The sequence below is a fragment of the Cherax quadricarinatus genome, unplaced genomic scaffold, assembly GCF_038502225.1.
Source record: "Cherax quadricarinatus isolate ZL_2023a unplaced genomic scaffold, ASM3850222v1 Contig3161, whole genome shotgun sequence".
Taxonomy (NCBI): domain Eukaryota; kingdom Metazoa; phylum Arthropoda; class Malacostraca; order Decapoda; family Parastacidae; genus Cherax; species Cherax quadricarinatus.
In genome coordinates this window covers 16,126-42,715 of record NW_027198187.1, presented here as the reverse complement: position 1 = coordinate 42,715, position 26,590 = coordinate 16,126, and the positions used below count along the sequence as shown (strand labels likewise).

General features: G+C 39.3%; 1 protein-coding gene across 1 annotated transcript; it reads right to left on the bottom strand.

Annotated features, from left to right (window-relative positions):
- Positions 1-226: 226 nt before the first annotated feature.
- Positions 227-16,587, bottom strand: spidey (hydroxysteroid 17-beta dehydrogenase 12 spidey). The gene is made up of 7 exons (XM_070081566.1): positions 16,269-16,587; positions 14,142-14,188; positions 13,267-13,342; positions 9,918-10,089; positions 4,016-4,178; positions 2,960-3,175; positions 227-893 (listed from the first exon to the last, which is right to left on the bottom strand). The coding sequence occupies exons 1-7, from the start codon at positions 16,414-16,416 to the stop codon at positions 765-767; spliced, it is 951 nt and encodes a 316-aa protein (XP_069937667.1). The 5' UTR covers positions 16,417-16,587; the 3' UTR covers positions 227-764.
- Between the last annotated feature and the right edge of the window lie 10,003 nt (positions 16,588-26,590).

Here is a 26,590-nt window from a genome sequence, read left to right as displayed (position 1 = left end):
AATATACCCACCTCTCCTTTAGAGTGGAGGCACTGTCCTTTTCACCTCCAGGACTCAAGTCTAGCTAACCTTCTGTTTGATAAAATCCCATGGGTTAAAAGTCATTTAAATAAAAGGATCTTTGCTACAATCTTTCTACTACTATTTGTTTGTTTACAGTCATTATTTCATACAGCATAGTCCTATTCTTTATGATACAAATTATTTAAAATACAGGAAACCAGAATAGTCTTATTAAAATTTATTTTTTTCTGTACATTTCATAAATATTAAACAAAAAATTTCTATACTCTTAACAGCTATTAAATTCAAAAAATAAGGATAGAGAGATTTTAGAATAGGCTTGATAAGTGTAAATACTTTTAAGAATATAATGTAGTAATCTGAATGTACAAGCATGTCAAATACAACGTGACACCTCTAATACAATTTAATCCATCTTAACTATTTTTTAATTAACTATTTTTAATTAATGTGCATATACAGGACAGTACTGAAAATTCTGTATACATAAATTTTTTTTATCAATGCATTTATTGTAAACTTTTGTATTATATTAATCAAAATGGACAAATAGGCAAAGAACTACAAGTATTAAGAAATACTGTACCACTTCACACTGTTAGTCTTTGTGGCAGACAAAGTAACACAGAAAACAATCTGCTGTAGTAGCAATTTACACCAATATAACAATTACAAATAATAGAGGAAAGAATTTATCCCCGTTATATTTTCCTTGTATACTGCTTCAGAACAATATTATCTTACTCGGTTTTAGCTTCCTTTTCCTTCTTCTTGTGACCCCTTGTACGGAAAGCTTTCAGCTGGCTGAATACAATGTGTGTAAGGATCCATCCAGGAAAGTGCATCTTGGCCACTTCAATGAAGTAAACCTGATAAAAATTTATGAAAATCAATTCAGGGATAAAGAAACGTTTTTAATTAAAGATTACCTAAGCAATACTCTTAAATAAACAATAAAAATTTCCATGCCATTTATTGGTTACATAAATGCCTTACACTGCTGAACATACTTTACATCACTGCTGATTTTTTTTTTTTTAATCAAGGGGAATGTGCTAAATTTTAGGGTCATATTTCAACTAGGAAATAGGAGGTACTGAAGTTTGATCCAAAGGGAAGAAGTTAAGTTCCTAGGATCAAGAGTCATTAGCATCAAGGCTTGATATAGCGCAGATTACCCCCTATGAATCACTAAATCGTAATGACAATTGCAAACAAACCATACCATGGGTGGGGTTTGAACCTGCGGTCAGAGAGTCGTAAAACTCGAGACTGACTCATTAGCCACTGGGCCAGCTGGCTACAATAAGATTCATCCAACTAGGTATATTTATATTATATTTATACACCATAAGAAGGTTAGCATAGGCACCACTGACCATACCTGCCCGTGGTATGGTTTGTTTGCAATCGGGTGATTACGATTTCATTAGTCATGATGATGGCTTTGCGGGGACAAGAGCTAGAGTTCGACACGGCCATGCTGGTGGGAGATTTGTCTTTAAAAACTTGCACTTGTGCTCACAGTGGTGTCTATGCTAACCTTCCTAAGTTGTATAAATATACCTAGTTGGACGAATCTTATTGTAGCCAGCTGGCCCAGTGCTCCCTCTGAGCCCAGTGGGGGCGGAGAATGGGGCTAGGCCTGGGGACAGCTGGTCACAGAAGACAAGGAGGTACTTGTACCTCCTCCCATGGTAGACAATGGTCTGAGACACTCCCTCAACCAGGAGCCAAGGCCAGGCCACCTCTTGGAAAAGGCCTGAGCTGGGTGATTATACCAGCGAATCTACAACAGAACAGCTGGCCCAGTGGCTAATGCGTCGGTCTGGGGTTTTACGACTGACCGTGGGTTCAAGCCCCACCTGTGGTATGGTTTGCCTCCTATGAAGACTAGAAGTGCTGTGAATATACCAGGAGATAACTCATTAAATGTCAAAGGTACAAGACTTCAACACCCTTCATACTTAAGGAAAATTACCAACAGATAAATAAAGGAAGTGGAAAAGTTAGTCAGTTCCTATCAACCGGACTGTGTGGTGCGGCTAGCACCAAACAGCTTGGCTGATCAGGCTATCTAGCAAGCTTCATCTGGGAATGAGAAAAAATGCAATGACCCCTGAAATCAACTCTACATAGATTATAAGTATCCCATTCATGATTATGCTTTTAATCACCTCCCCACTATTTCTGGAGCTGTAATTTGTCTGGGGTTTGATCCCACTGATACTTTTGTGAGTAGTCCAGCCCAATCTGGGTGCCATGTTGGATCAGTCAACATTCCTCTTGGATCATTGAAGAAAAAATTACATCCTTTGGACAGCCAGCATGAAAACCTTGCTGCAAGCTTTTGATTAACCCTGTAGTAACTTAAGCTCTTCTTAACTACCCCCTTCTGCCTCACAGAACTGCTCTAATTACAGCCTCTCCTCACTTAGCGACGTATTTGTTTACCGACACCTCGGACTTATGACGGGCTCTCCAACCGGTATTCATGCCTAAATAATGTATATTAGAGTTGATTTCCTCTATTCTGTTTATTTCAATATACAGTACATTACTGTATAAACATTAAAAATATACCAGAAATGTTATAAATGGTGCAAAGGTGACATTAAAACAATATCAAAAGATGGTCGACAAACTCGCTACCATTATAGTGTGCTCCTCACTTAGCGATGAATTTGTGTAATGAGGAGAGGCTGTATTATTCATAAAAGAAAACATTAAATACTGCTCTGAACTCAATATCAAAAGGAGAATAAAACAAAAGTTTATTTTGCGAGTCAACTGTAAGAAAGTTTAGTTGTACAGGCAGTGTGTACACATGCACTCCTATTTCCACTTGTGAAGGTTTAGCCCACAATTTGTACTGAATGCTATTTTTATAAATTTCTGAGCACAATACAAAGATCAATTCAACTATTTTACCTACCTGAATCTTATGCATAAAATAACCAGCAGTACATTTCTCAATACCAACAGTCCTCAGGGTTGACTTCACATATGCTGTAGGTGTGGGAGCCATAAGTGTAGGTCGCCTGATCCTGGACATGTTTGAAACTACAAAACCTGGCATAACACACTGCACTGTGACCCCTTTGCTAGCAATCTCAGCTGCCAGGCTCACACTGAAGCTCTGCACATATGCCTGTAAAAATACATTAAAATAAAAATGCATTCCTAACTGATAGTTGTTACCTTAGCTACACTTACTATACATAACTATACGACTTTATCTCTGTTCATATGACCAACAATGAACAACTTCCCTCCTTTTGTCGGTTTCTTTCATACTCTTAAGCATTAAGGCATGGAGAAATATTTTTAATAAGGAAATTAAAAGCAAATTAGACAATTCATACTAATTTGGAAATAATGTATATGAAATTGATTAAAATCTGAATTATTTTATACACAAAAATAATATGCCAAACCTGTAGGAAACCAGAATAAGAAGCCCTTGGTTATGAGAACCTCCACAAATGAATTTTGAGATGTACTCTTTATGAACAATTCATGTGTCAATAAACCCCATTACATTCTTTTACATTTCTTTATTCATTCATTTTGGTGGAAACTATGAACATATTTGTGAGAAAGACAGCATAGTATATCATGGAAGACACTGTATAACATGAAAAAGAAGATTCTTAATAGATGGCATTTTTTATGCCTCCATCTTTAGTAGGGAACAGCATAACCCATGTCAAGCCACCTACCCATATGTACAACCAATAATAGAAGTTGTTACATGAAGACTTTCCCCAAACTGTTGGAAGTTCATAGAGTTTGGCACAGCTTCAAACAAATGTGTTAATGCAGTTACATATGCAGAACTTAGACAAACCTTTGGGTAAAAAGTTTGCACCTGTATAATGCTACCAAGACCACAAAATATAATTTGATAAATTTTTATGCTAGTATGGACACTGAATACGTATTTACTTTAAAAGAAATTACTATTTGAAAAATTTGTTTATTCACAAACCTTGGTTGCTCCATATACAGCTAATAATGGAGCTGGAATGATTGACGATAAAGACGACAAGTTCATAATGACGCCTCGTTTCCTTTCTACCATACCAGGTAGTACGATGCGGGTCATATGAGTTAATGACTTGATATTACAGTTGATTAGCCGGTCACACATCCTTTAGAATAGAACCAAGGTAAATAAATCTGACCTATCTTCTAAAACTCATTAGCCATTACTACCTGATTACATTTCTAAAAGAAAATAAATATGTTTTTCCTAACAGCAAAGGGATAAATAAATAACAAAAAGGCACAATACCATGACTGGAACTATACACAAATAACCCGCACATAAAAGAGAGAAGCCTACGACGACGTTTCGGTCCGACTTGGATCATTGACAAAGTCACACTAACGGAGGAGGAGAAGAAAAAGAAGAAAAAGAAAAAGAAAAAGAAAAAGAAGAAAAAAAAAGAAAAAGAAAAAGAAAAAGAAGAAAAAGAAAAAGAAAAAGAAAAAGAAAAAAAGAAAAAAAGAAAAAGAAAAAGAAGAAAAAGAAGAAAAAGAAGAAAAAGAAGAAAAGAAAAAGAAGAAAAAAGAAAAAGAAAAAAAGAAAAAGAAGTAGTAGTAGGAGTAGTAGAAGGAGTAGTAGTAGAAGGAGTAGTAGTAGGAGTAGTAGTAGAAGGAGTAGTAGTAGTAGTAGTAGTAGAAGGAGTAGTAGTAGTAGTAGTAGAAGGAGTAGTAGTAGTAGAAGTAGTAGTAGTAGTAGAAGGAGTAGTAGTAGTAGAAGGAGTAGTAGTAGTAGAAGGAGTAGTAGTCGTAGAAGGAGTAGTAGTCGTAGAAGGAGTAGTAGTCGTAGAAGGAGTAGTAGTAGTAGTACAAGAATTGTACTACAACTACTGATGAAATTAAGACATGTGCGGCGTCTGGTTGTCTTTGTTGTGGACATTTCGCCATCCAGTGGCTGGCTGGATGGCGAAACGTCTACGATGGGGGATGCCCGGGTGTTGTGCATGTGTCTTAATTTCATCTTGTCGGTATTATATACAATTCTTGTACTACTACTACTACTACTACCTCCACCTCTTCCTGCCTATATATAGCCATCCTGCTCCACCTCTGTTAGTGTGACTTTGTCAATGGTCCAAGTCGGACCGAAACATCGTCGTAGGCTTCTCTTTTATGTGTGGGTTATTTGTGTATAGCAAAGGGATATTCTTTTAATGTTAACCCTTTGAGGGTCGACATGTCCTCTCCGAGACTCGTTCTCAGGGTCGGCCAAATTAAAAAAAAAAATTTCTTATGAAAAGATAGAGAATCTTTTCCCGATCACGACACCAAAAGTATGAAATTTGATGGAAAACTTACGGAATTATGCTCTCGCGAAGTTAGCGGTCTCGGCGATGTTTACGCATCGGCAATTTTGCCCACTTTGAGCCCCATTTTTGGCCAATTCCACTGTACTAGTCGACAAAAAACATGAATATTTCACTAGAACTCCATTTTTTCTATCAAATGAGTGCAAGAAACCACCCATTTACCAATTTCAACTATCCAGTACAGTGGTCAGAATTTAGCAATTTTGCCAATTTCACACAAATTTCAAAAGATGCCAATTTCCGAATTGGGTCCAGAATAAACAAGAAAGACATTCCTGGCACTAAAATGACATTTCCTCTGTTCATTAGTTACATCTCAAGGCCCCTCTTACATTCTTTTGCTTTCCACTTTGAATTTTTATTCTCACAAAAAATAGAAGATTTACTGTTATGCAGACTACTGAATTAGTGTAAAAAATGGTATAAATAATATTGGTGCACTTGCGAAAGAATATTAGACTCACCAGTTGACGTGTGTTGGACGCTTGGCATGATTTGTTTACTTTTGAACTTTGGTAAAAATCGAACATTTCTGCTACTTTGAGCTCAATTTCAAGATACTTTTCATTGTAAAACCAGTCAAAATCATCTCAATTTCTGTAATATGTCTTCCATTCCATAAAATGAGATCAAGAAAACTAGAATACAACAATTAATACCATACGAAAATACAGTGCAAAGTCGCTGTTTTATAAAAAAAAAAAAATTTTCTCATTATGCACTGTGTGCTGCAGGATTTTTTTTATACTGTGCACACTGATCACATGGAACCATTCTTTCATATGTAGACCTACCAGCTTTCTCCCACTAGATTTGAGGGCGCTAGAATTTAGGCGTACTAGTACGTCAAAAACCCTGGGTCGTAAGCCGTACTAGTATGGCCGAAACCCTCAAAGGGTTAAGTGGACTTCTTTGAAGCAATAAAGCACCATAATTACTTATTTGTATGGTAATTATCTATACGAGTCTGTAGGAATGAGCTCTACCTATTAACCCTGCAAGTTTACTTTTAATCAGCTGATGTGTTTATACAACTGTAGATCATTTGAGTAAGTAGTTTCTAAACATTTCTTGTTTTTTAATAAAAGCAGAAATAGCTTTCAACTTTCATCATAGCTTGAATCAGTATGAATGTACTTTGAGAGACCTCTACTTTCATTTTATGCTTGACTAACTAAAAAAACGGCCATATCGCACCTGAGGCAGGGCGACTTAAAAAGAAAAACCAAAGTTTTTCTTCTTTTTAAATTTAGTAATTTATACAGGAGTACTAGTCCCTTGCTCCTGGCATTTATTATTTATTATTTTTATTATCACACCGGCCGATTCCCACCAAGGCAGGGTGGCCCGAAAAAGAAAAACTTTCACCATCATTCACTCCATCACTGTCTTGCCAGAAGGGTGCTTTACACTACAGTTTTTAAACTGCAACATTAACACCCCTCCTTCAGAGTGCAGGCACTGTACTTCCCATCTCCAGGACTCAAGTCCGGCCTGCCGGTTTCCCTGAATCCCTTCATAAATGTTACTTTGCTCACACTCCAACAGCACGTCAAGTATTAAAAACCATTTGTCTCCATTCACTCCTATCAAACACGCTCACGCATGCCTGCTGGAAGTCCAAGCCCCTCGCACACAAAACCTCCTTTACCCCCTCCCTCCAACCCTTCCTAGGCCGACCCCTACCCCGCCTTCCTTCCACTACAGACTGATACACTCTTGAAGTCATTCTGTTTCGCTCCATTCTCTCTACATGTCCGAACCACCTCAACAACCCTTCCTCAGCCCTCTGGACAACAGTTTTGGTAATCCCGCACCTCCTCCTAACTTCCAAACTACGAATTCTCTGCATTATATTCACACCACACATTGCCCTCAGACATGACATCTCCACTGCCTCCAGCCTTCTCCTCGCTGCAACATTCATCACCCACGCTTCACACCCATATAAGAGCGTTGGTAAAACTATACTCTCATACATTCCCCTCTTTGCCTCCAAGGACAAAGTTCTTTGTCTCCACAGACTCCTAAGTGCACCACTCACTCTTTTTCCCTCATCAATTCTATGATTCACCTCATCTTTCATAGACCCATCCGCTGACACGTCCACTCCCAAATATCTGAATACGTTCACCTCCTCCATACTCTCTCCCTCCAATCTGATATTCAATCTTTCATCACCTAATCTTTTTGTTATCCTCATAACCTTACTCTTTCCTGTATTCACCTTTAATTTTCTTCTTTTGCACACCCTACCAAATTCATCCACCAATCTCTGCAACTTCTCTTCAGAATCTCCCAAGAGCACAGTGTCATCGGCAAAGAGCAGCTGTGACAACTCCCACTTTGTGTGTGATTCTTTATCTTTTAACTCCACGCCTCTTGCCAAGACCCTCGCATTTACTTCTCTTACAACCCCATCTATAAATATATTAAACAACCACGGTGACATCACACATCCTTGTCTAAGGCCTACTTTTACTGGGAAAAAATTTCCCTCTTTCCTACATACTCTAACTTGAGCCTCACTATCCTCGTAAAAACTCTTCACTGCTTTCAGTAACCTACCTCCTACACCATACACTTGCAACATCTGCCACATTGCCCCCCTATCCACCCTGTCATACGCCTTTTCCAAATCCATAAATGCCACAAAGACCTCTTTAGCCTTATCTAAATACTGTTCACTTATATGTTTCACTGTAAACACCTGGTCCACACACCCCCTACCTTTCCTAAAGCCTCCTTGTTCATCTGCTATCCTATTCTCCGTCTTACTCTTAATTCTTTCAATTATAACTCTACCATACACTTTACCAGGTACATTTATTATATTACTATATATTCACAAACGTTATAGGTTATAGATAGCAACCATCAAGGGAGGTACTACCGTCCTGCCAAATGAATGTAAAACTAAAGCCTGTAATTATTTTACATGATGGTAGGATTGCTGGTGTCTTTTCTGTCTCTTAAAAATGCAAGATTTCAGGTACGTCTTGCTACTTCTACTTACACTTAGGTCACATTACACATACATGTACAAGCATATATATACACACTCCTCTGGGTTTTCTTCTATTTTCTTTCTAGTTCTTGTTTATTTCCTCTTATCTCCATGAGGAAGTGGAACAGAATTTTTCCTCCGTAAGCCATGCGTGTTGTAAGGGGCGACTAAAACGCCGGGAGCAAGGGCCTAGTAACCCCTTCTCCTGTACAAATTACTAAATTTAAAAAGAGAAATTTTGTTTTTCTTTTTGAGCCACCCTGCCTTGGGATACGGCCGGTTTGTTGAAAAAAAGAAAAATTCACAAACGTACCCAACTTGCATGGGTCACAGTGCCAAAAGGATGAGGAAGAGTAAGGAAAGGTTCCACACCTGTGTACTCAGAAATAAGCCTCAACCACAAGTTATGAAGTCAGAAATGTCTATCTAGGTTTCTAAATGCCATCCTAATATTTGCAATTATCTGTGCTCCTGAGTTTAAGTTGTGCATTTGCAACACCTAATGCTAAACAGTTATTACTGTAGGATGAAGAATGAACTAAGGATACTTGTGTGAAACCTAGTGGCTTGCCAAACCAATAATTAATTTCACATGTGTTTCTTAATTATCTCACTACAAAAGTCACTACATAATTGTCAGACATCAAATTCAATTTCCAGAGCATTTCTACATGCATTTGACCCTTGCTTTTCATTCATCCATTCTCTCTCTTCCAAAGACTATCTGCAAAGCATATATCTTTCACCTCTTGCCAATCAAATTTGTATACTATAGGTCAACCATCACTAATCCGGCATCACTGGTACCCGTTAGTTGCCGGATTAGTGATTTTTGCCAGAAGAGAGTAGTCTAGACCTGTCAACTGAATTTGAAATTACGCTAGCCAAAATTAGCACCAGATTAGTGATGGAACTGGATTTGATTGCCGAATCAGTGATGGCCAACCTGCACTACACATAAAAAAAAATTTTTACAATTTCTTTTATTTTACATAAGAACTGTTACCACTGCATATATTTTAAAGAGTGAAGAGGCAAGAAACATCTTGAGAGCGAGAAAAAAAAAGTCACAAGAAATACAAAGATTAGAAAGGCAATACTGTACCTAAAAAACAGGAATTATATCACTCAAGAAAGTTTTTGTTTTACAAAAATTTAAAAGTGTAATAGCATTAAAAGTCTGGTATTTTATGCATGTTTACTCCACAGTTTTTTGCAAGGTAAAGATACTGTTAAGAGAAGAAATTTCAATATTATGGTAAAACATGGAAGAAATTGTCTGCAAGATTCAAATACAGGTATATCAACTACAAAGTTTGTTTGATACACTGTACTCAAATACCTATGAAAATTTATGGTTTGAACTGAAAATTCAGTGATTAAAAAAAACAAAAATACAGTAAAAACATTGCAAAAAGTTTATCAAATATTTGACGTGTAATGAACCGTCTGTAAACTGCTCGTGAGTTACAGGAGACTAGAACCTTAAATACTGTATTTAGGTCTTTGAAAAATTTATAAGAACTTACTCTTGGCAATCAGATATATCTGTAAAATATTCTGGAAAATCATAGCTCATGCCAACATTGTTCACCAGAACACCAACATCCAATTTCCCAACTTCGGACTCCAATCGTTCATAAATATCCTCTTTTGTGAAGTCAACATCAATGATCTTTGTGTCAACACCATATTTGCTATCTGAAAAGATCATATAAATATTAACACCATGTACATGGTAATACAAATTAAGGCAGATATACAGCACAGAATCAAATTTCATGCTTACGCATTTGAAATTATTAACCTAAGAAAATGAGAAATTTATCGCTACTGATACTCCCAATTTTCCTTAGCTGTTTTCATAGGTGGTAGGTTTGATAAACTTTAAAAAGGTTGCATCCAAGAACACTAAGATCAAGCCCCTACCTCTTTATACCTATTACACTCCTCCCCTTTAAATCTTCCTAAGGCATCCCCAACACCAATAATGCAGATGTGATATACACCGACTTCTGCAAAGGCATTTGACAATGGGATGATTGCACACAAATTGAAGGCCAAAGGCATTACAGGGAACATAGGCAGATGGATTTTTGGGTTCCTAACACAGAACAAATAGTAGCAGTAAACAGTAAAATCCAGCATCAGTGAGGTATAAAGCTCAGTTTGCAAGGCACTGTCCCAGCACCTCTGCAGTTATCCTCATAGCAGACCTAGATACAAACACCCATCACAATTTTGTATCATCATTTGCAGACACTAAAATAAGCATGAAAGTCACCTTGGTAGAAGACACTGAAAAATTACAGGAAGATATAAGCAGTGTTTTCTAGTAGGCAGTGAACAACATGACGTTCAATAGTGATAAATTCCAGCTGCTTACGTATGGAATAAACTCCAAAGGAACACTTTATAGAAAACTCAAGAGGGCTGTCAAACAGAACAAAAGAAACACATAAAAGACTTGGGAATAATTATGTCAGCTGACTTTTCTTTCAAAGAACACAATAAGACAGAGGTCATGACAGCCAGGAGGATGACAGGGTGGGTAATGAGAACTTTCAAAACTAGGGAAAATGCCAATGGTGACACTTCTCAAATTGCTAGTGCTCCCTCATTTGGAACATTCTTCAGTGTTGATGGCCCCATTCAGGGCTGGAGAAATATCTGACCTGGAACAAATACAAAGATAAACCATACCCCGGCCGGGATTGAACCCGCGGTCAGAGAGTCTCAAAACTCCAGCCGGCATAGAGCCAGTAAAACGCTTAAATTACTGGGAATGCTTTATGCATCTCCTCACTGGAGTGGAGGAGAGATGCACAACATATTCCTGGAAAGTACTCGAGGTCCCAAATCTGCAAACTGCCATAACATACTGGAGCGAGAGATATGGGAGGAAGTGCAAAATAAACCCAGTAAAAAGCAGGGGTGTGGTGGGCACCATAAGGGAATACTATCAACATATGTGGCCCCAGATTATTCAAACATCTTACCATAAGCTATTAGGAACACTGCTGGAACGAGTGTAGAAGTCTTCAAGAAAAAATGAACCAATATCTTCAAGATCAATCAGGCTATGGTAGATATGTGGGGCAGCAACAGCCTGGTTGACCAGGCTAGCACCAGACTAACCTTGCCCATGGTCAGGCTCTGGGAGTAGCAAGGCTCAAAACTCATCAAAGGTATACTAAAGGCATACACCACTGCTTCTCCACCTTATATTCACATGTCCATTTTATTACTGCATTTTGCACAAGTCTTTATACATAACCAAACTATCCCAATATTTCTTAAACTTTGTTTTGGAATGGCAGGATTTGCTATTTGAAGAGCAAATGTTTCACTTTATGAGAAGCCTTTTCAGGCCAATACACAATACACGTGACACGCCATTATATGCAAAAATATGGCGAGGTTGAGGTAGGCTTACTCAGGTCATGTTTTGCAGTGTGTAAGTAAGTTTATTCAGGTATACACAAATAGTTACATAGAATTATCATACATAGCAGCATATGTGTAGAGAACCTAGGATAACCCAGAAAAGTCCTTTATATTGAATTTTTCAAGATAACCTCAGCTTAAAGGTTTTGTAATGCTAAATGCCCCTGGTTCAGTTTTATGGTATTGGAAGAGTAAGCGAGTGCATACGTACTACTTCCTAACAATGTCTTGTCCAATTTTTTTTTTTTATAACCATTTACTCCATTTATTAGATGTGCTTGTTTGTCCCAATAAATGATATAAGCATTGTTTCTGCTGTTTTACAGTAACCCTAAAAACTACCATACAATATTAAAGTTTAACATACAATATTACATGGCACAGTCCGTGATGTCAAAAATAGCAATCCAGCTGTCCAGGCTTCAATAATTCCATGAAAAACAACACTACTGCTACTTAGTTGGCAAGCTAATACTGCAGCAAAGCAATTTCCCCAAGAAAATTGCTAAGCTTGTGTGGATGAATTTTGTTAAATAGTATATCCCATACAAGAATGTAGCAGTACGGTAAAAACATACCATGAATCACCTGTTACTGGTACCACCTCCTGACAGGGAAAACCTGGCCTAGGTTATGCTGTAAGTTTAAGCTTTGAAAATGATAAAGCAAAAAAAAAATCTACAATGTTTTAAACAAAAGGCTGAATTACACCCATTTTATCTGATCCTGTTTGACCCATGTCAGAAGGAAGGCAACTACATGTCTTTGGTAGCTCCAATGCTAAATCAAGAAAATAATAGTTTATTATTTTGCTATGCATCCCATACCCACTGAGACAGACAATAGATTTAGTGCATCACTTGAATGATGGGAAGAAGTGCTTAAAAAAAACTGGCATAGCCCGTTTTCAAATGCAACCAAACTTAATTCTCAGACTTCTTAAGACAGGCCTTTTCATTATTCAATTCATTTACTGAAAACCCTCTGCAAATAGCTCCGATTATTCATAGTGCCCCCCCCCCTTTTTTTTTTTGGGGGGGGGGGCTTACTGCACAACCCACAATATGAAAATTAAGAGGACTGTGAATATGTGCTTATTAAATATCCAATCCCAAAGCCTCCAATCTTCATTACAAAAGTCAAGATTAACTCACACTAGAGAGATTTAAAGAGATGGCCTCTAAAACATTTGCCAAATTCTGAAACAAAATTTATATGGGCAATTTTTATATTATTCACAGGTTCTAAATTTGCAGGACTTCTAGAAATGTAAGCCCCATGAATTAGGGGTTCAACTGTACAAGACACCTAATTAAATGGTTTTAAGAGAAAAATGAAAATGAGCATATTGCAGACATTTTGATAGAATACTGTATCATCCTGAAAGCTAAGCATATAGAACAAAACTAACATCTGGTAATGAAATCTTACTGATCTCTGCCGCCACATTCTGAAGCTTGAAAGGATTCCGACTGACTAGGACAACCTTTAATCCAAGACGAGCAAGCTGGAAAGCAAAATAAAGCAAGTAATACATTATAAAAAATATATATCAGTGACACCGCAGGACACTTCCTTTAAAGTGTCATTTTTAATCACGAAAGCTAAGGTTAGAGCTGTCGACTTGTTCTCATCTTTAATAACCATTGTGTCAAAATGTCTGTACTGTACAGCATTTTGTATACAGTAAGAGTAATGTATATAAAAATGAGAACGAGTTGAAAAAATATATACTATAGTACTTACAGCACGTCTTTGCCTTAGCTCCTAGTTAGCTTCCAAAAACTTGCATCCAAAATCAGCAGAACACAAAATGAGCTTCCCTAGCTTTAATGTTGCATATTAGGAATATTCTAAGCAATCCTCCCCCCCTCCAAAAAAAAAAAAAAAAAAAAAAAAAAAAAAAAAAAAAAAAAAAAAAAAAAAAAAAAATATTTTTCACAAAATAATTCTAGTAAGCAGGGTGAGAGAGAAAGACTGACAAGAAGAGTCCTCCAAAATTTCTTTCTTGTCCTGTACTTTATAAATGGAAACAATCTCCAGTACAAAATTATTTCAAATTGAAGAACAGTTTTGGAAATTTATATTTTTTTGTGTAAATATTTTGTATCTACACGATCCTTCCAAATTCAGTCATTAAACAGTTCTTACAGCCTGTAAGTGTAAATCTCATTATAAAAGCAGTACTGTACAAATTGATTTATGATTTCCTCAAGGCTGGTTGGACTTGCTAATTCCATAAGTGTATTACAAATCTAGAGTACTTTGAAACCAACAAAAACACTGTACACTGCTAATAAACTTACCTCAAATGCATAAGCTCTGCCAATACCATCAGTGGCTCCAGTAACCACTGAAAACATGATATACCATTAGAATAGTTTAAAACAAAGCAAAACCATTTAAGCTATAATAAATTCTATATATCCAATATACTTCAGATTTGCTATAAACTTTGCCAATACCATCAGGAAACCTGGACATTACCTGGAGTTCCAGTAATTAAAAAAATTATGAAAATTCAAATCTGCCAAGGAAAATCTTAAGTAGTGAATTTGATCATTTCCACAGGTTTTTTTTGAAGTCCTCCCACAGGATGAGATCACAACAGTCAACTAACTCCAAGTGATGGGCAGCAAGTGTTAGTAGACTTGTCTATATGTCTCACTTCATATGGGTTAGACCCAATGTCCTCTTTGATGTGAGCAAGGGCTCCACTCAATGCACATCTAAGTGTAATATGCAAGGTGCTGACCTGATTACCAGTGATCTCACCAATATTAACAGATCATGGGTTAGCTAGGCATCTCCAATATTTCCCAATGGACAAAGAGTTCTCCCATGAATAAAATTAGTAAAATTATTGACAGTCACTAACCTAATATAACCTCACTTAATCTAGGAGAGTAAGTAATAACAGTAGTATGGATACAGATGTTTTACCATTACTACTGTTATCCCACTATTCTCCCCTATACGTATATACTCAGTGTTCATAAATGTACGTACTGGCATGACAAAACCCAGGATGGACAAATCAATGCCTTATCAAATGTCTTATTAAATTAAGCATGTTCATTTACCAAACTATTGTCAGTTTTAGTATCGATAATTACAAATGCAGGTTTCAAATTGTGCCAGGATGAAACCCTGGTTAGTAATGAGCCAAAGATGCTACCATTTGAGTCAACATAACACTCTTTGAATGCAAACTGTAAATGTTTGCTTTAGAGGAAAAAGCACTTCAGGCAAACTAGGACGAATCAAAAAAGCCAAGCAGTTTGGTTAGGTTAGGCAAGATTCATCTGGAAATTGGACAATTGTTTATCGATGCGGATCTTAGTTGTATGACCTGTCACTGGAGCTTTTGATCATGACTTGAGGCCTCCTATTGGCTTTCCCAATCATTTTTGTTTAAATTAAGGGTAACATTTAGTTTTTTTTTCCACTGGGGTCCTTAGAGGTTCCCAAGTATGCAACCACAAATCTGATTTTTATTCTTATTTATTTTATCCATGGAGAAGCACTAAACCTACAGGGGTTAAATATTACCAGAGACTTATCCTCCCCAAGGCACCGCCATTATAAACTCTCAAAGTTATTTGCTACCAGTTGGACATGGGTAGCAGGTGTTAGGAGATTTCTCCATGTCTCCCCACCATGCCCTACACTGAACTAGGGTCCTTAGTGTGAGGCACGACTTGAGCAGATGTATGGGTGTTATAAGCAAGTTCATTTGGGCACAAGTACAAATATTAGTGTAAATTACTTAGGATAACAGCCACACAGGGACTCGTTTCCATTAGGGTCCTAAGTAAGTTTATTCTGGTATACACAAATACAGTTACATAGCTTATCATACATAGCAGCATATGTGTAGAGAACCTGGGATAACTCAAAAAAGTCAAGAGTGACTTATTTCCATTGGGGTCCTTTTACCTTATCATTATAATATAAAGGTTTTAATATCTTATTATTATTCTATAATGAAGATAACATCTTATTATCATGCTAAAAGGACTATCTACTACACGAGGGTCATTAAGACTACAATACGAGGTTATTACTAGGAATGTACAGCAATGCATGCAACCATATGACCTGTCTTTGTAATGCTCATTTGTGCTTTATAGTTATCTGTTTACAATAATGTCTTATCACTGATTTCATCATTGCTTAGTTAATCTTAAGTTAATTTTAAGCCAGCCCGTAATGCTATGCATATAAGTGGCTTTGGCATGCTGCTCTTACCTGTATTTTTTTGTACCTCTGTATGTATGCTCAAATTACTAAATTACTAAGGTAAAATTACGTTAGCTAAAAAAAAAAAAAAAAATAATTCCCCTCCTTTTCTGTACCAAACGTATACAAATAAAATCTGTATGCCTATAACAATTCGAACTATACCATAAATTCATTAGAAACTTCCTTACCTGCCCATTCGCCGGTCTTCTTAACATCAATATTTAACCTAATTGCCGCCGCCAGGAAGGACCCGAATACTCCCTTCAGGAGAGACCATCCTATCCTCGCTATGAACAACGCTACAGCCACTTTTCCAATAAATTCCCACATCTCCATCGTGCAACGATACTCAGCCTTTGGAGAGTGAATCACAAATTTTAGGCCAACGGACGCTAGATCATTTCTGTTACAAGGTGAAAGCTGCTTTGAGTCACTTTCTCCCTGTGTGGCAGCAACCACCAGCCGGACCCTGACTACCACGCCGCCACACTCACACAGTAATGGAGCACACTAGTTACTTTCCAAGCCAATTCTTCTCTCATAATCCTGTTTTAAAAAAGCAACCTTCATTCAACCAACATTCATATGTCTATTTACTCTAAATGTTTAAAACAAGACAAAGTCATTTTGATTTCTCCATATTGTGTTTCTATGACAGATCTTTACTACAAAAAATAGTTCTGTAATAAAAAATCTGATGAAACAATGTATAAAAACTTGTTTAATCCTAAATGAGTTCTCAAGGTAAACCATAACGATTTTTGCGTCGTAGTCATTCAGGTTAAGTAGTGATAAGCCTGGCTAGCAATTGAATGGGTGACCACAAAGGCACTATTGGATTATATTCTCGTTAGTCAAGTCAAATTTTATTTTCACATGACACATTATTTATATAGAAATGGGTGACACTTGAATACATGTAGAAAGCCCATGGTTATATAAGATTGACTGAATGAGTATATAATGAATGTATAATAATAATAATTGAATATAGTTATTAGTTTAATAGTATGTTTATTTTGCCCCCATACCCCATCGACACCATGCCTAACCCTTCTTGGGTAGGGTAGGTGCCTGAGCCCGAGCCTTTAGCTCATAAGACTGTCATTCCCATTTGCCCCCTTGGGGCGGGGATGGCAGACCAGAGAGGCCTAGCTTGTGGCTAGGCCTGGGGACAGTTGGTCCCAAAGATGAGGAGGTACTTGTATCTCCTCCCATGGGAGACTTCGGTCTCAGAAACTCCCTCAAGAGGGAGCCAAGGCCTGGCCACCACTTGGAAAAGGCCCGGGCCGGGAGAATACCGGCTAATCTTTAATAATAATAATAATAAATAAGCCCCCATACCCATCCTGTGCGCGGTAGTCAAAAGATTACAGAGGTACATAATGCGTCCAGGGACTGGGCCCCAAAGTTTTGATAGCTGAGCAAGTTACAAAGGTAATGAACTCCAAGTATATCTGGTCACAGTCATGACAAGTTACAAAAGTATTTACAGATTTTAGAAGTACATAATGGGTCCAGGGACTAGGCCCCCAAAGTTTTGATAGAACAGAGGGGATGTGGCATGCAAAGAGTACGTAACCTTTATTCGGCGCATGTACACACCCTCATTTACAGGCTATCTCCCCCAACCAGCGAACCAGGTTGCTAAGAGTTGATGATGGGGCCCCGTCGTTCAACTAGTGACCAGGTTCTAACCAATAAGATGGTTTTGGCAATCGCAGAGGTTATGTGGGTACCGCTCTCCTGTCTGCCCGTGTCATTCCCATTCTAGAGCTGGTTGAAGCACGGTCTGCTATCTTGTGGCTTCTATTTCTGCTTTGCTTACCGTGGAGTGCACTATACTTATCACTGTACATAGTGTACATATTGTTGTTCTAAATTGGTGAAGGATAATATAAGTCTAAACTTTTTCTGCTGTGTTTATTTTGCTCCCATTACACCCGGGATAACAGGCCATTTGGAGTCCTGGGTTGTAATAGGGGAACACCAATAAGGGATATATAACAAGAAGTGCTGGATAAAATACAACTGAGGAGGAGGTGAAGAAGCTGCTAAGTGACTTCGATACCTCAAAGGTGGTGAGACCAGACATCTCTCTGTGGGTCCTTAAGGAGGGAGCAGAGATGCTGTGTGTGCCACTAACCTCAATTTTCAACACATTCCTTGAAACTGGGCAACTACCTGTGGTATGGAAGACAGCAAATGTAGTCCCCATTTTTAAGAAAGGAGACAAAAACGAGGCACTAAACTGTAGATCAGTATCACTGACGTGTATAGTATGCAAAGTCATTGAGAAGATTATTGGGAGGAGAGTGGTGGAGCACCTGGAACAGAACAAGATTATAAACAAAAAAAATGCACGGATTCATGGAAGGCAAATCCTGTCACAAACCTACTGGAATTTTATGACAAGGTAACAGAAGTAAGACACGATAGAGAGGAGTGGGTTGATTGCATTTTCTTGGACTGCAAGAAGGCCTTCGACACAGTTCCTCATAAGAGATCAGTGCAGAAGCTAGAGGATCAGGCACATGTAACAGGAAGGGCACTGCAATGGATCAGAGAATACCTGACAGGGAGGCAACAATGAGTCATGGTGCATGATAAGGTTTCACAGTGGGTGCCTGTGACGAGCGGGGTCCCACAGGGATCAGTCTTAGGACCAGTGCTATTTTTGGTATATGTGAATAACATGATGGAAGGGATAGACTCAGAAGTGTCCCTGTTCGCAGATGTTGTGAAGTTAATAAGGGGAATTAAATCTGATGAGGATCAGGCAGGACTACAAAGAAACCTGGACAGGCTGGACACGTGGTCCAGCAACTGGCTCGTCGAATTTAACCCCTCCAAATGAAAAGTCATGAAGATCGGGGAAGGGCAGAGAGCACCACATAGCATAGGCGAGGCGGCCAAAGACTGCAAACCTTACTCAAGGAGAAACAACTTGGGGTGAGTATAATACCGAGCACGTCTCCGGAAACACACATCAACCAGATAACTGCTGGAGCATATGGGCGCCAGACAAATCTGAGAATAGCGTTCCGATACCTCAGTAAAGAATCGTTAAAGACTCTGTACTATCATGTGGGAGTTCGATACGTGGATTAGGGTAGAAATACTCACGTAGGCTGTTATACGTATAATTACTGTTATGTGGACAGAGCCCTTGCCAGCCGTGCCTATCTCCTTGCTTCCACTCGTAACACTCCCTAGGCGGCTGGCCAGTACCCCGCAGTGGGTGTTTTGAAATAGTGTCAGCTCAGCACAATATGAAGACGTGACTCAAGACGGTTGGTCGTGAGTCAACGGACACTGGTTACTGGTAACTGGTTACTACGTTACTACTACTGAGATTACTGGTAACTGGTTACTACGTTACTACTACTGAGAGCTCGGCGACGCTAACGTATGTCGTCCCGACATACAACTAATACAAACTAGAGATGGCAGGTATACGGCTTGGATGATAGGCTGACTGGCGTTCACTTCCACAGTCTGGCTTACTGACTGGCTTAATTGCAAAATCCGGGTCAACCCCTCGGAGATTGAAGCAATTAGCACACGAACTAAGCCAGGAAGCTTGAAACGGCTGCAACAGGCTTGCAGGCAGTAGGTAGTGAGTGAGGGTATAAGCTGCTGGCTGGAGGGTGTGAGGGGAGGGCATTCACCTTTGACCCTGCCGGCTACTCACAACAGTCTTCAAACGCCTTGAATTACCCTTAAAAACGTAAATCCACGCTCCACACCGCTGCCACCATTTATCATGTGGGAGTTCGATACGTGGATTAGGGTAGAAATACTCACGTAGGCTGTTATACGTATAATTACTGTTATGTGGACAGAGCTCTTGCCAGCCGTGCCTAACATGGGAGTCAGGCCCACACTGTATGAGTATGCAGTGTATCATGACCAGTTTCGGAAAGCACCTAATATGCTATGCTATATAATACTGGGTCAAGCACGTCAAGAAATTGGAGAAAGTGCAAAGGTTTGCAACAAGGCTAGTTCTAGAGCTAAGGGTAATGTCCTACGAAGAAAGGTTTAGGGAAATCGGCCTGACGACACTGGAGGACAGGAGGGTTAGGGAAGACATGATAACGACATACAAAATACTGCTAGGAATAGATAAGGTGGACAGAGACAGCATGTTCCAGAGAGGGGACACAGAAACAAGGGGTCGCAATTGGAAGTTGAAGACTCAGATGAGTCAAAGAAATGTTAGGAAGTATTTCTTCAGTCATAGAGTTATCAGGAAGTGGAATAGTTTGGCAAGTGATGTAGTGGAGGCAGGAATCATACATAGTGTTAAGACGAGGTATGATAAAGCTCATGGAGCAGGGAGAGAGAGGACCCAGAAGCGACCAGTTAAGAGGCGGGGCCAGGAGCCGAGTCTCGACCCCTGAAACCACAATTAGGTGAGTACACACACACACACACACACACACACACACACACACACACACACACACGTAATAATGCTTTATTTACAGTGAGCAAACCCCTCAAGGAAGGTTCCTTGATGTTGGTGAGGGGCTCTTGATTTAGGGAATTGGATCTGTGCTCCAGTTCCCGAATTAAGCCTGAATGCCTTCCACATCCCCCCCATGCGCTGTATAATCCTCCGGGTTTAGCGCTTCCCCTTGATTATAATAATAATAATACAGTGAGCAAAGTCAGGGTATTTTCCAGAATGGTTTGTAATATACCATTGTGGATAAAATACTATGACATTTCTTGAACACTTCTTAGATTTTTAGACTAGATTTTGCCACCGAAGTGGCTAGTTTATTGTGCACCCCATATCCATCCCGTGGACGGTAGCGCAAGAGCATATGGATACACAAAAGGCCCAGGAACTAGGCCCCAAAGGGTTAACAGGAATACATACGGATTTATATCTACATATCTATAGTTCACTTATCTGTTACAAGCAAATTTAGGAAATTTGCTTAGTATATCTGGTATCTTATTTTCATTAATAAGATATCTTGACATGTCAATAAGTGGACAATTAAGCACATAGTGTTCAAGAGAGTGACCATATGCCTGATCACATAATTTACATTTAGTTTGATCATCATCTGTGTGTCTCCCAAACTGCCAGAAGTACTTGTAACCAAGCCTAAGCCTGGCCACTACAACATCAGTCAGTCTGTTCACATTGCAAGTTGCTCCATAAACATACTTATCTACGTTCATGTTATCATAGTGGGTTATAGATCTACTCAGGCTTCTAACTGCATTCCTATAACAATCATTTTCATTATTTACTTCTCTCCTAATATTATTCCTAATGCTAGACACAGTTATACCAAAGTTATATTCTACATTCTCCTTCTGGGTACTCTTCTTGGCTAACATATCAGCTTTATCATGAAGGAGTAATCCAATGTGTGATGGGATCCATAGCAATTGTACATTAATTCCTTTGTCCCTAATTTTTGAGTACCTATACCTGGCTTCTCCAATGAGCATGTTGTTGGAGTCATTATATGAGTCAAGAGCCTTCAATGATGACATAGAATCAGTAATGATGATAAAGTCAAGCTCAGTGTCATAGGTTAGCTTTAGCGCCATTAGGATTGCAAACAATTCAGTTTGCAGTGTAGACGCCCAGTTGATAATTCTTATGCCTAACTCAACAAATTTGAATGTCTCTGAATTCATTAATTTTATCGCACCCCAATATATAATGACGCAGTTAATATAATACCTTTATTTGTACAAGTACATGCACAAGGTCTACAGTCCTAGCTGACATCGATGACACTACTATATAGAAAGCTGTATAGCCCTTGTGGCTTAGCGCTTCTTTTTTTATTATTATAATAATAATACTATATAGAAAGCCGCTTGTTATGCAGAGCATTTCGGAAAAATTAGGTGAATTTTGTCCTAGGAGCCGATCCACACCAGTCGACTAACACCCAGGTACCCATTTTTACTGATGGGTGAACATGGACAACCGGTGTAGGGAACACGCTCGATGTTTTTACTCTTGCCGGGAATCGAACCCTGACCCCTCAGCGTAAGAAGCAAGAATTAGTTTAGTATCAAAATCAAATGAAAATCAAAATCAAAATTTTATTTCTTTCTAAAAGTTACAATGTGTGCTTAAATTTCATAATTTGATTGGTACAAAGAAAGCCACTATCATGCAGAGGCATTTCGGGCAGACTTAACCTAACCCCTTAATTAACCCTAGATTAAGTATGTGTTTTACAATGGTATTAATAAATGACAGATAAAAACAACAAGCAGGCAAATATCTCTTTAAAGGTAGATTATGGATGCAAGTATGTGAGAGTAAGAACACATAGCCTTTAACACATTTGAGGTTGAAGGAATTATTCAGCATATTAATTGTTACTAGGATCATATTTGGGAGAGGAAGCCTTTTTTTTACTGTATCTCTGAAGCAGCTGACAGAAAGGCTCTGAAGTTATCAGGAAGGGAAATCCAGACTTAGGGTCCTTTCATACATATTACAAAGATTAAGCCGGACACGGGTAATATCAGAGAGATTTTTGTGACTAGTATTATGTCTGGAGTTTTATCTGGAGTTTACCTGGAGAGAGTTCCGGGGGTCAACGCCCCCGCGGCCCGGTCTGTGACCAGGCCTCCTGGTGGATCAGAGCCTGATCAACCAGGCTGTTGCTGCTGGCTGCACGCAAACCAACGTACGAGCCACAGCCCGGCTGATCCGGAACTGACTTTAGGTGCTTGTCCAGTGCCAGCTTGAAGACTGCCAGGGGTCTGTTGGTAATCCCCCTTATGTGTGCTGGGAGGCAGTTGAACAGTCTCGGGCCCCTGACACTTATTGTATGGTCTCTTAACGTGCTAGTGACACCCCTGCTTTTCATTGGGGGGATGTTGCATCGTCTGCCAAGTCTTTTGCTTTCGTAGTGGGTGATTTTCGCGTGCAAGTTCGGTACTAGTCCCTCTAGGATTTTCCAGGTGTATATAATCATGTATCTCTCCCTCCTGCGTTCCAGGGAATACAGGTTTAGGAACCTCAAGCGCTCCCAATAATTGAGGTGTTTTATCTCCGTTATGCGCGCCGTGAAAGTTCTCTGTACATTTTCTAGGTCGGCAATTTCACCTGCCTTGAAAGGTGCTGTTAGTGTGCAGCAATATTCCAGCCTAGATAGAACAAGTGACCTGAAGAGTGTCATCATGGGCTTGGCCTCCCTAGTTTTGAAGGTTCTCATTATCCATCCTGTCATTTTTCTAGCAGATGCGATTGATAGAATTTTTAACACATACTTCCTCTCAGTTTTTACACAGGAGGATACCAGCGATATTCCAGTAATGATAAATTATGTAGAACAGGACGATAATAAACTGTGCACTATTAGGGTCACAAGTGACATGGTCCTTAGGCAAATAGATAAATTAAAACCTAACAAATCCCCAGGCCCTTATGAACTGTATGCAAGGGTTCTAAAGGAATGTAAAGAGGAGCTTAGCACACCTTTGGCTAATCTTTTCAACATATCACTACAAACTGGCATGGTGCCAGATAAGTGGAAAATGGCAAATGTGATACCTATTTTCAAAACAGGTGACAGGTCCTTAGCTTCGAACTATAGACCAATAAGCCTAACCTCCATAGTGGGAAAATTTATGGAATCAATAATTGCCGAGGCAGTTCGTAGCCACCTTGAAAAGCATAAATTAATCAACGAATCTCAGCATGGTTTTACAAAGGGGCGTTCCTGCCTTACGAATTTATTAACTTTTTTCACTAAGGTATTTGAGGAGGTAGATCATGGTAATGAATATGATATTGTGTATATGGACTTCAGTAAGGCTTTTGACAGGGTCCCACATCAGAGACTATTGAGGAAAATTAAAGCACATGGAATAGGAGGAGAAATTTTTTCCTGGATAGAGGCATGGTTGACAAATAGGCAGCAGAGAGTTTGCATAAATGGGGAGAAATCAGAGTGGGGAAGCGTCACGAGCGGTGTTCCACAGGGGTCAGTGTTGGGCCCCCTGCTGTTCACAATCTACATAAACGACATAGATGAGGGCATAAAGAGCGACATCGGCAAGTTTGCCGATGACACCAAAATAGGCCGTCGAATTCATTCTGACGAGGACATTCGAGCACTCCAGGAAGATTTGAATAGACTGATGCAGTGGTCGGAGAAGTGGCAGATGCAGTTTAATATAGACAAATGCAAAGTTCTAAATGTTGGACAGGACAATAACCATGCCACATATAAACTAAATAATGTAGATCTTAATATTACGGATTGCGAAAAAGATTTAGGAGTTCTGGTTAGCAGTAATCTGAAACCAAGACAACAGTGCATAAGTGTTCGCAATAAAGCTAATAGAATCCTTGGCTTCATATCAAGAAGCATAAATAATAGGAGTCCTCAGGTTGTTCTTCAACTCTATACATCCTTGGTTAGGCCTCATTTAGATTATGCTGCACAGTTTTGGTCACCGTATTACAGAATGGATATAAATTCTCTGGAAAATGTACAAAGGAGGATGACAAAGATGATCCCATGTATCAGAAACCTTCCCTATGAGGATAGACTAAGGGCCCTGAAACTGCACTCTCTAGAAAGACGTAGAATTAGGGGGGATATGATTGAGGTGTATAAGTGGAAGACAGGAATAAATAAAGGGGATGTAAATAGTGTGCTGAAAATATCTAGCCTAGACAGGACTCGCAGCAATGGTTTTAAGTTGGAAAAATTCAGATTCAGGAAGGATATAGGAAAGTACTGGTTTGGTAATAGAGTTGTGGATGAGTGGAACAAACTCCCAAGTACCGTTATAGAGGCCAGAACGTTGTGTAGCTTTAAAAATAGGTTGGATAAATACATGAGTAGATGTGGGTGGGTGTGAGTTAGACCTGATAGCTTGTGCTAACAGGTCGGTTGCCGTGTTCCTCCCTTAAGTCAATGTGACCTGACCTGACTAGGTTGGGTGCATTGGCTTAAGCCGGTAGGAGACTTGGACCTGCCTCGCATGGGCCAGTAGGCCTTCTGCAGTGTTCCTTCGTTCTTATGTTCTTATGTTCTTATCATGGGCTTGGCCTCCCTAGTTTTGAAGGTTCTCATTATCCATCCTGTCATTTTTCTAGCAGATGCGATTGATACAATGTTATGGTCCTTGAAGGTGAGATCCTCCGACATGATCACTCCCAGGTCTTTGACGTTGGTGTTTCGCTCTATTTTGTGGCCAGAATTTGTTTTGTACTCTGATGAAGATTTAATTTCCTCATGTTTACCATATCTGAGTAATTGAAATTTCTCATCGTTGAACTTCATATTGTTTTCTGCAGCCCACTGAAAGATTTGGTTGATGTCTGCCTGGAGCTTTGCAGTGTCTGCAATGGAAGACACTGTCATGCAGATTCGGGTGTCATCTGCAAAGGAAGACACGGTGCTGTGGCTGACATCCTTGTCTATGTCGGATATAAGGATGAGGAACAAGATGGGAGCGAGTACTGTGCCTTGTGGAACAGAGCTTTTCACCGTAGCTGCCTCGGACTTTACTCTGTTGACGACTACTCTCTGTGTTCTGTTAGTGAGGAAATTATAGATCCATCGACCGACTTTTCCTGTTATTCCTTTAGCACGCATTTTGTGCGCTATTACGCCATGGTCACACTTGTCGAAGGCTTTTGCAAAGTCTGTATATATTACATCTGCATTCTTTTTGTCTTCTAGTGCATTTAGGACCTTGTCGTAGTGGTCCAATAGTTGAGACAGACAGGAGCGACCTGTTCTAAACCCATGTTGCCCTGGGTTGTGTAACTGATGGGTTTCTAGATGGGTGGTGATCTTGCTTCTTAGGACCCTTTCAAAGATTTTTATGATATGAGATGTTAGTGCTATTGGTCTGTAGTTCTTTGCTGTTGCTTTACTGCCCCCTTTGTGGAGTGGGGCTATGTCTGTTGTTTTTAGTAACTGTGGGACGACCCCCGTGTCCATGCTCCCTCTCCATAGGATGGAAAAGGCTCGTGATAGGGGCTTCTTGCAGTTCTTGATGAACACAGAGTTCCATGAGTCTGGCCCTGGGGCAGAGTGCATGGGCATGTCATTTATCGCCTGTTCGAAGTCATTTGGCGTCAGGATAACATCGGATAGGCTTGTGTTAATCAAATTTTGTGGCTCTCTCATAAAAAATTCATTTTGATCTTCGACTCTCAGTCTGGTTAGCGGCTTGCTAAAAACTGAGTCATATTGGGACTTGAGTAGCTCACTCATTTCCTTGTTGTCATCTGTGTAGGACCCATCTTGTTTAAGTAGGGGCCCAATACTGGACGTTGTTCTCGATTTTGATTTGGCATAGGAGAAGAAATACTTTGGGTTTCTTTCGATTTCATTTATGGCTTTTAGTTCTTCCCGCGATTCCTGACTCCTAAAGGATTCTTTTAGCTTAAGTTCGATGCTTGCTATTTCTCTGACCAGTGTCTCCCTACGCATTTCAGATATATTGACCTCTTTTAGCCGCTCTGTTATTCTTTTCCGTCGCCTGT

Bases quoted from the DNA above. Each gene is read 5' to 3' on its own strand.
- spidey (XM_070081566.1), bottom strand. From the start codon at position 16,416: ATGGAGATGTGGGAATTTATTGGAAAAGTGGCTGTAGCGTTGTTCATA. The intron at 13,343-14,141 runs GTAAGTTTATTA...TTTGCTTTCCAG, and splicing joins GCAGAGCTTATGCATTTGAG to CTTGCTCGTCTTGGATTAAA. The intron at 894-2,959 runs GTAGGTAAAATA...AATTTTTATCAG, and splicing joins ATTTTATGCATAAGATTCAG to GTTTACTTCATTGAAGTGGC.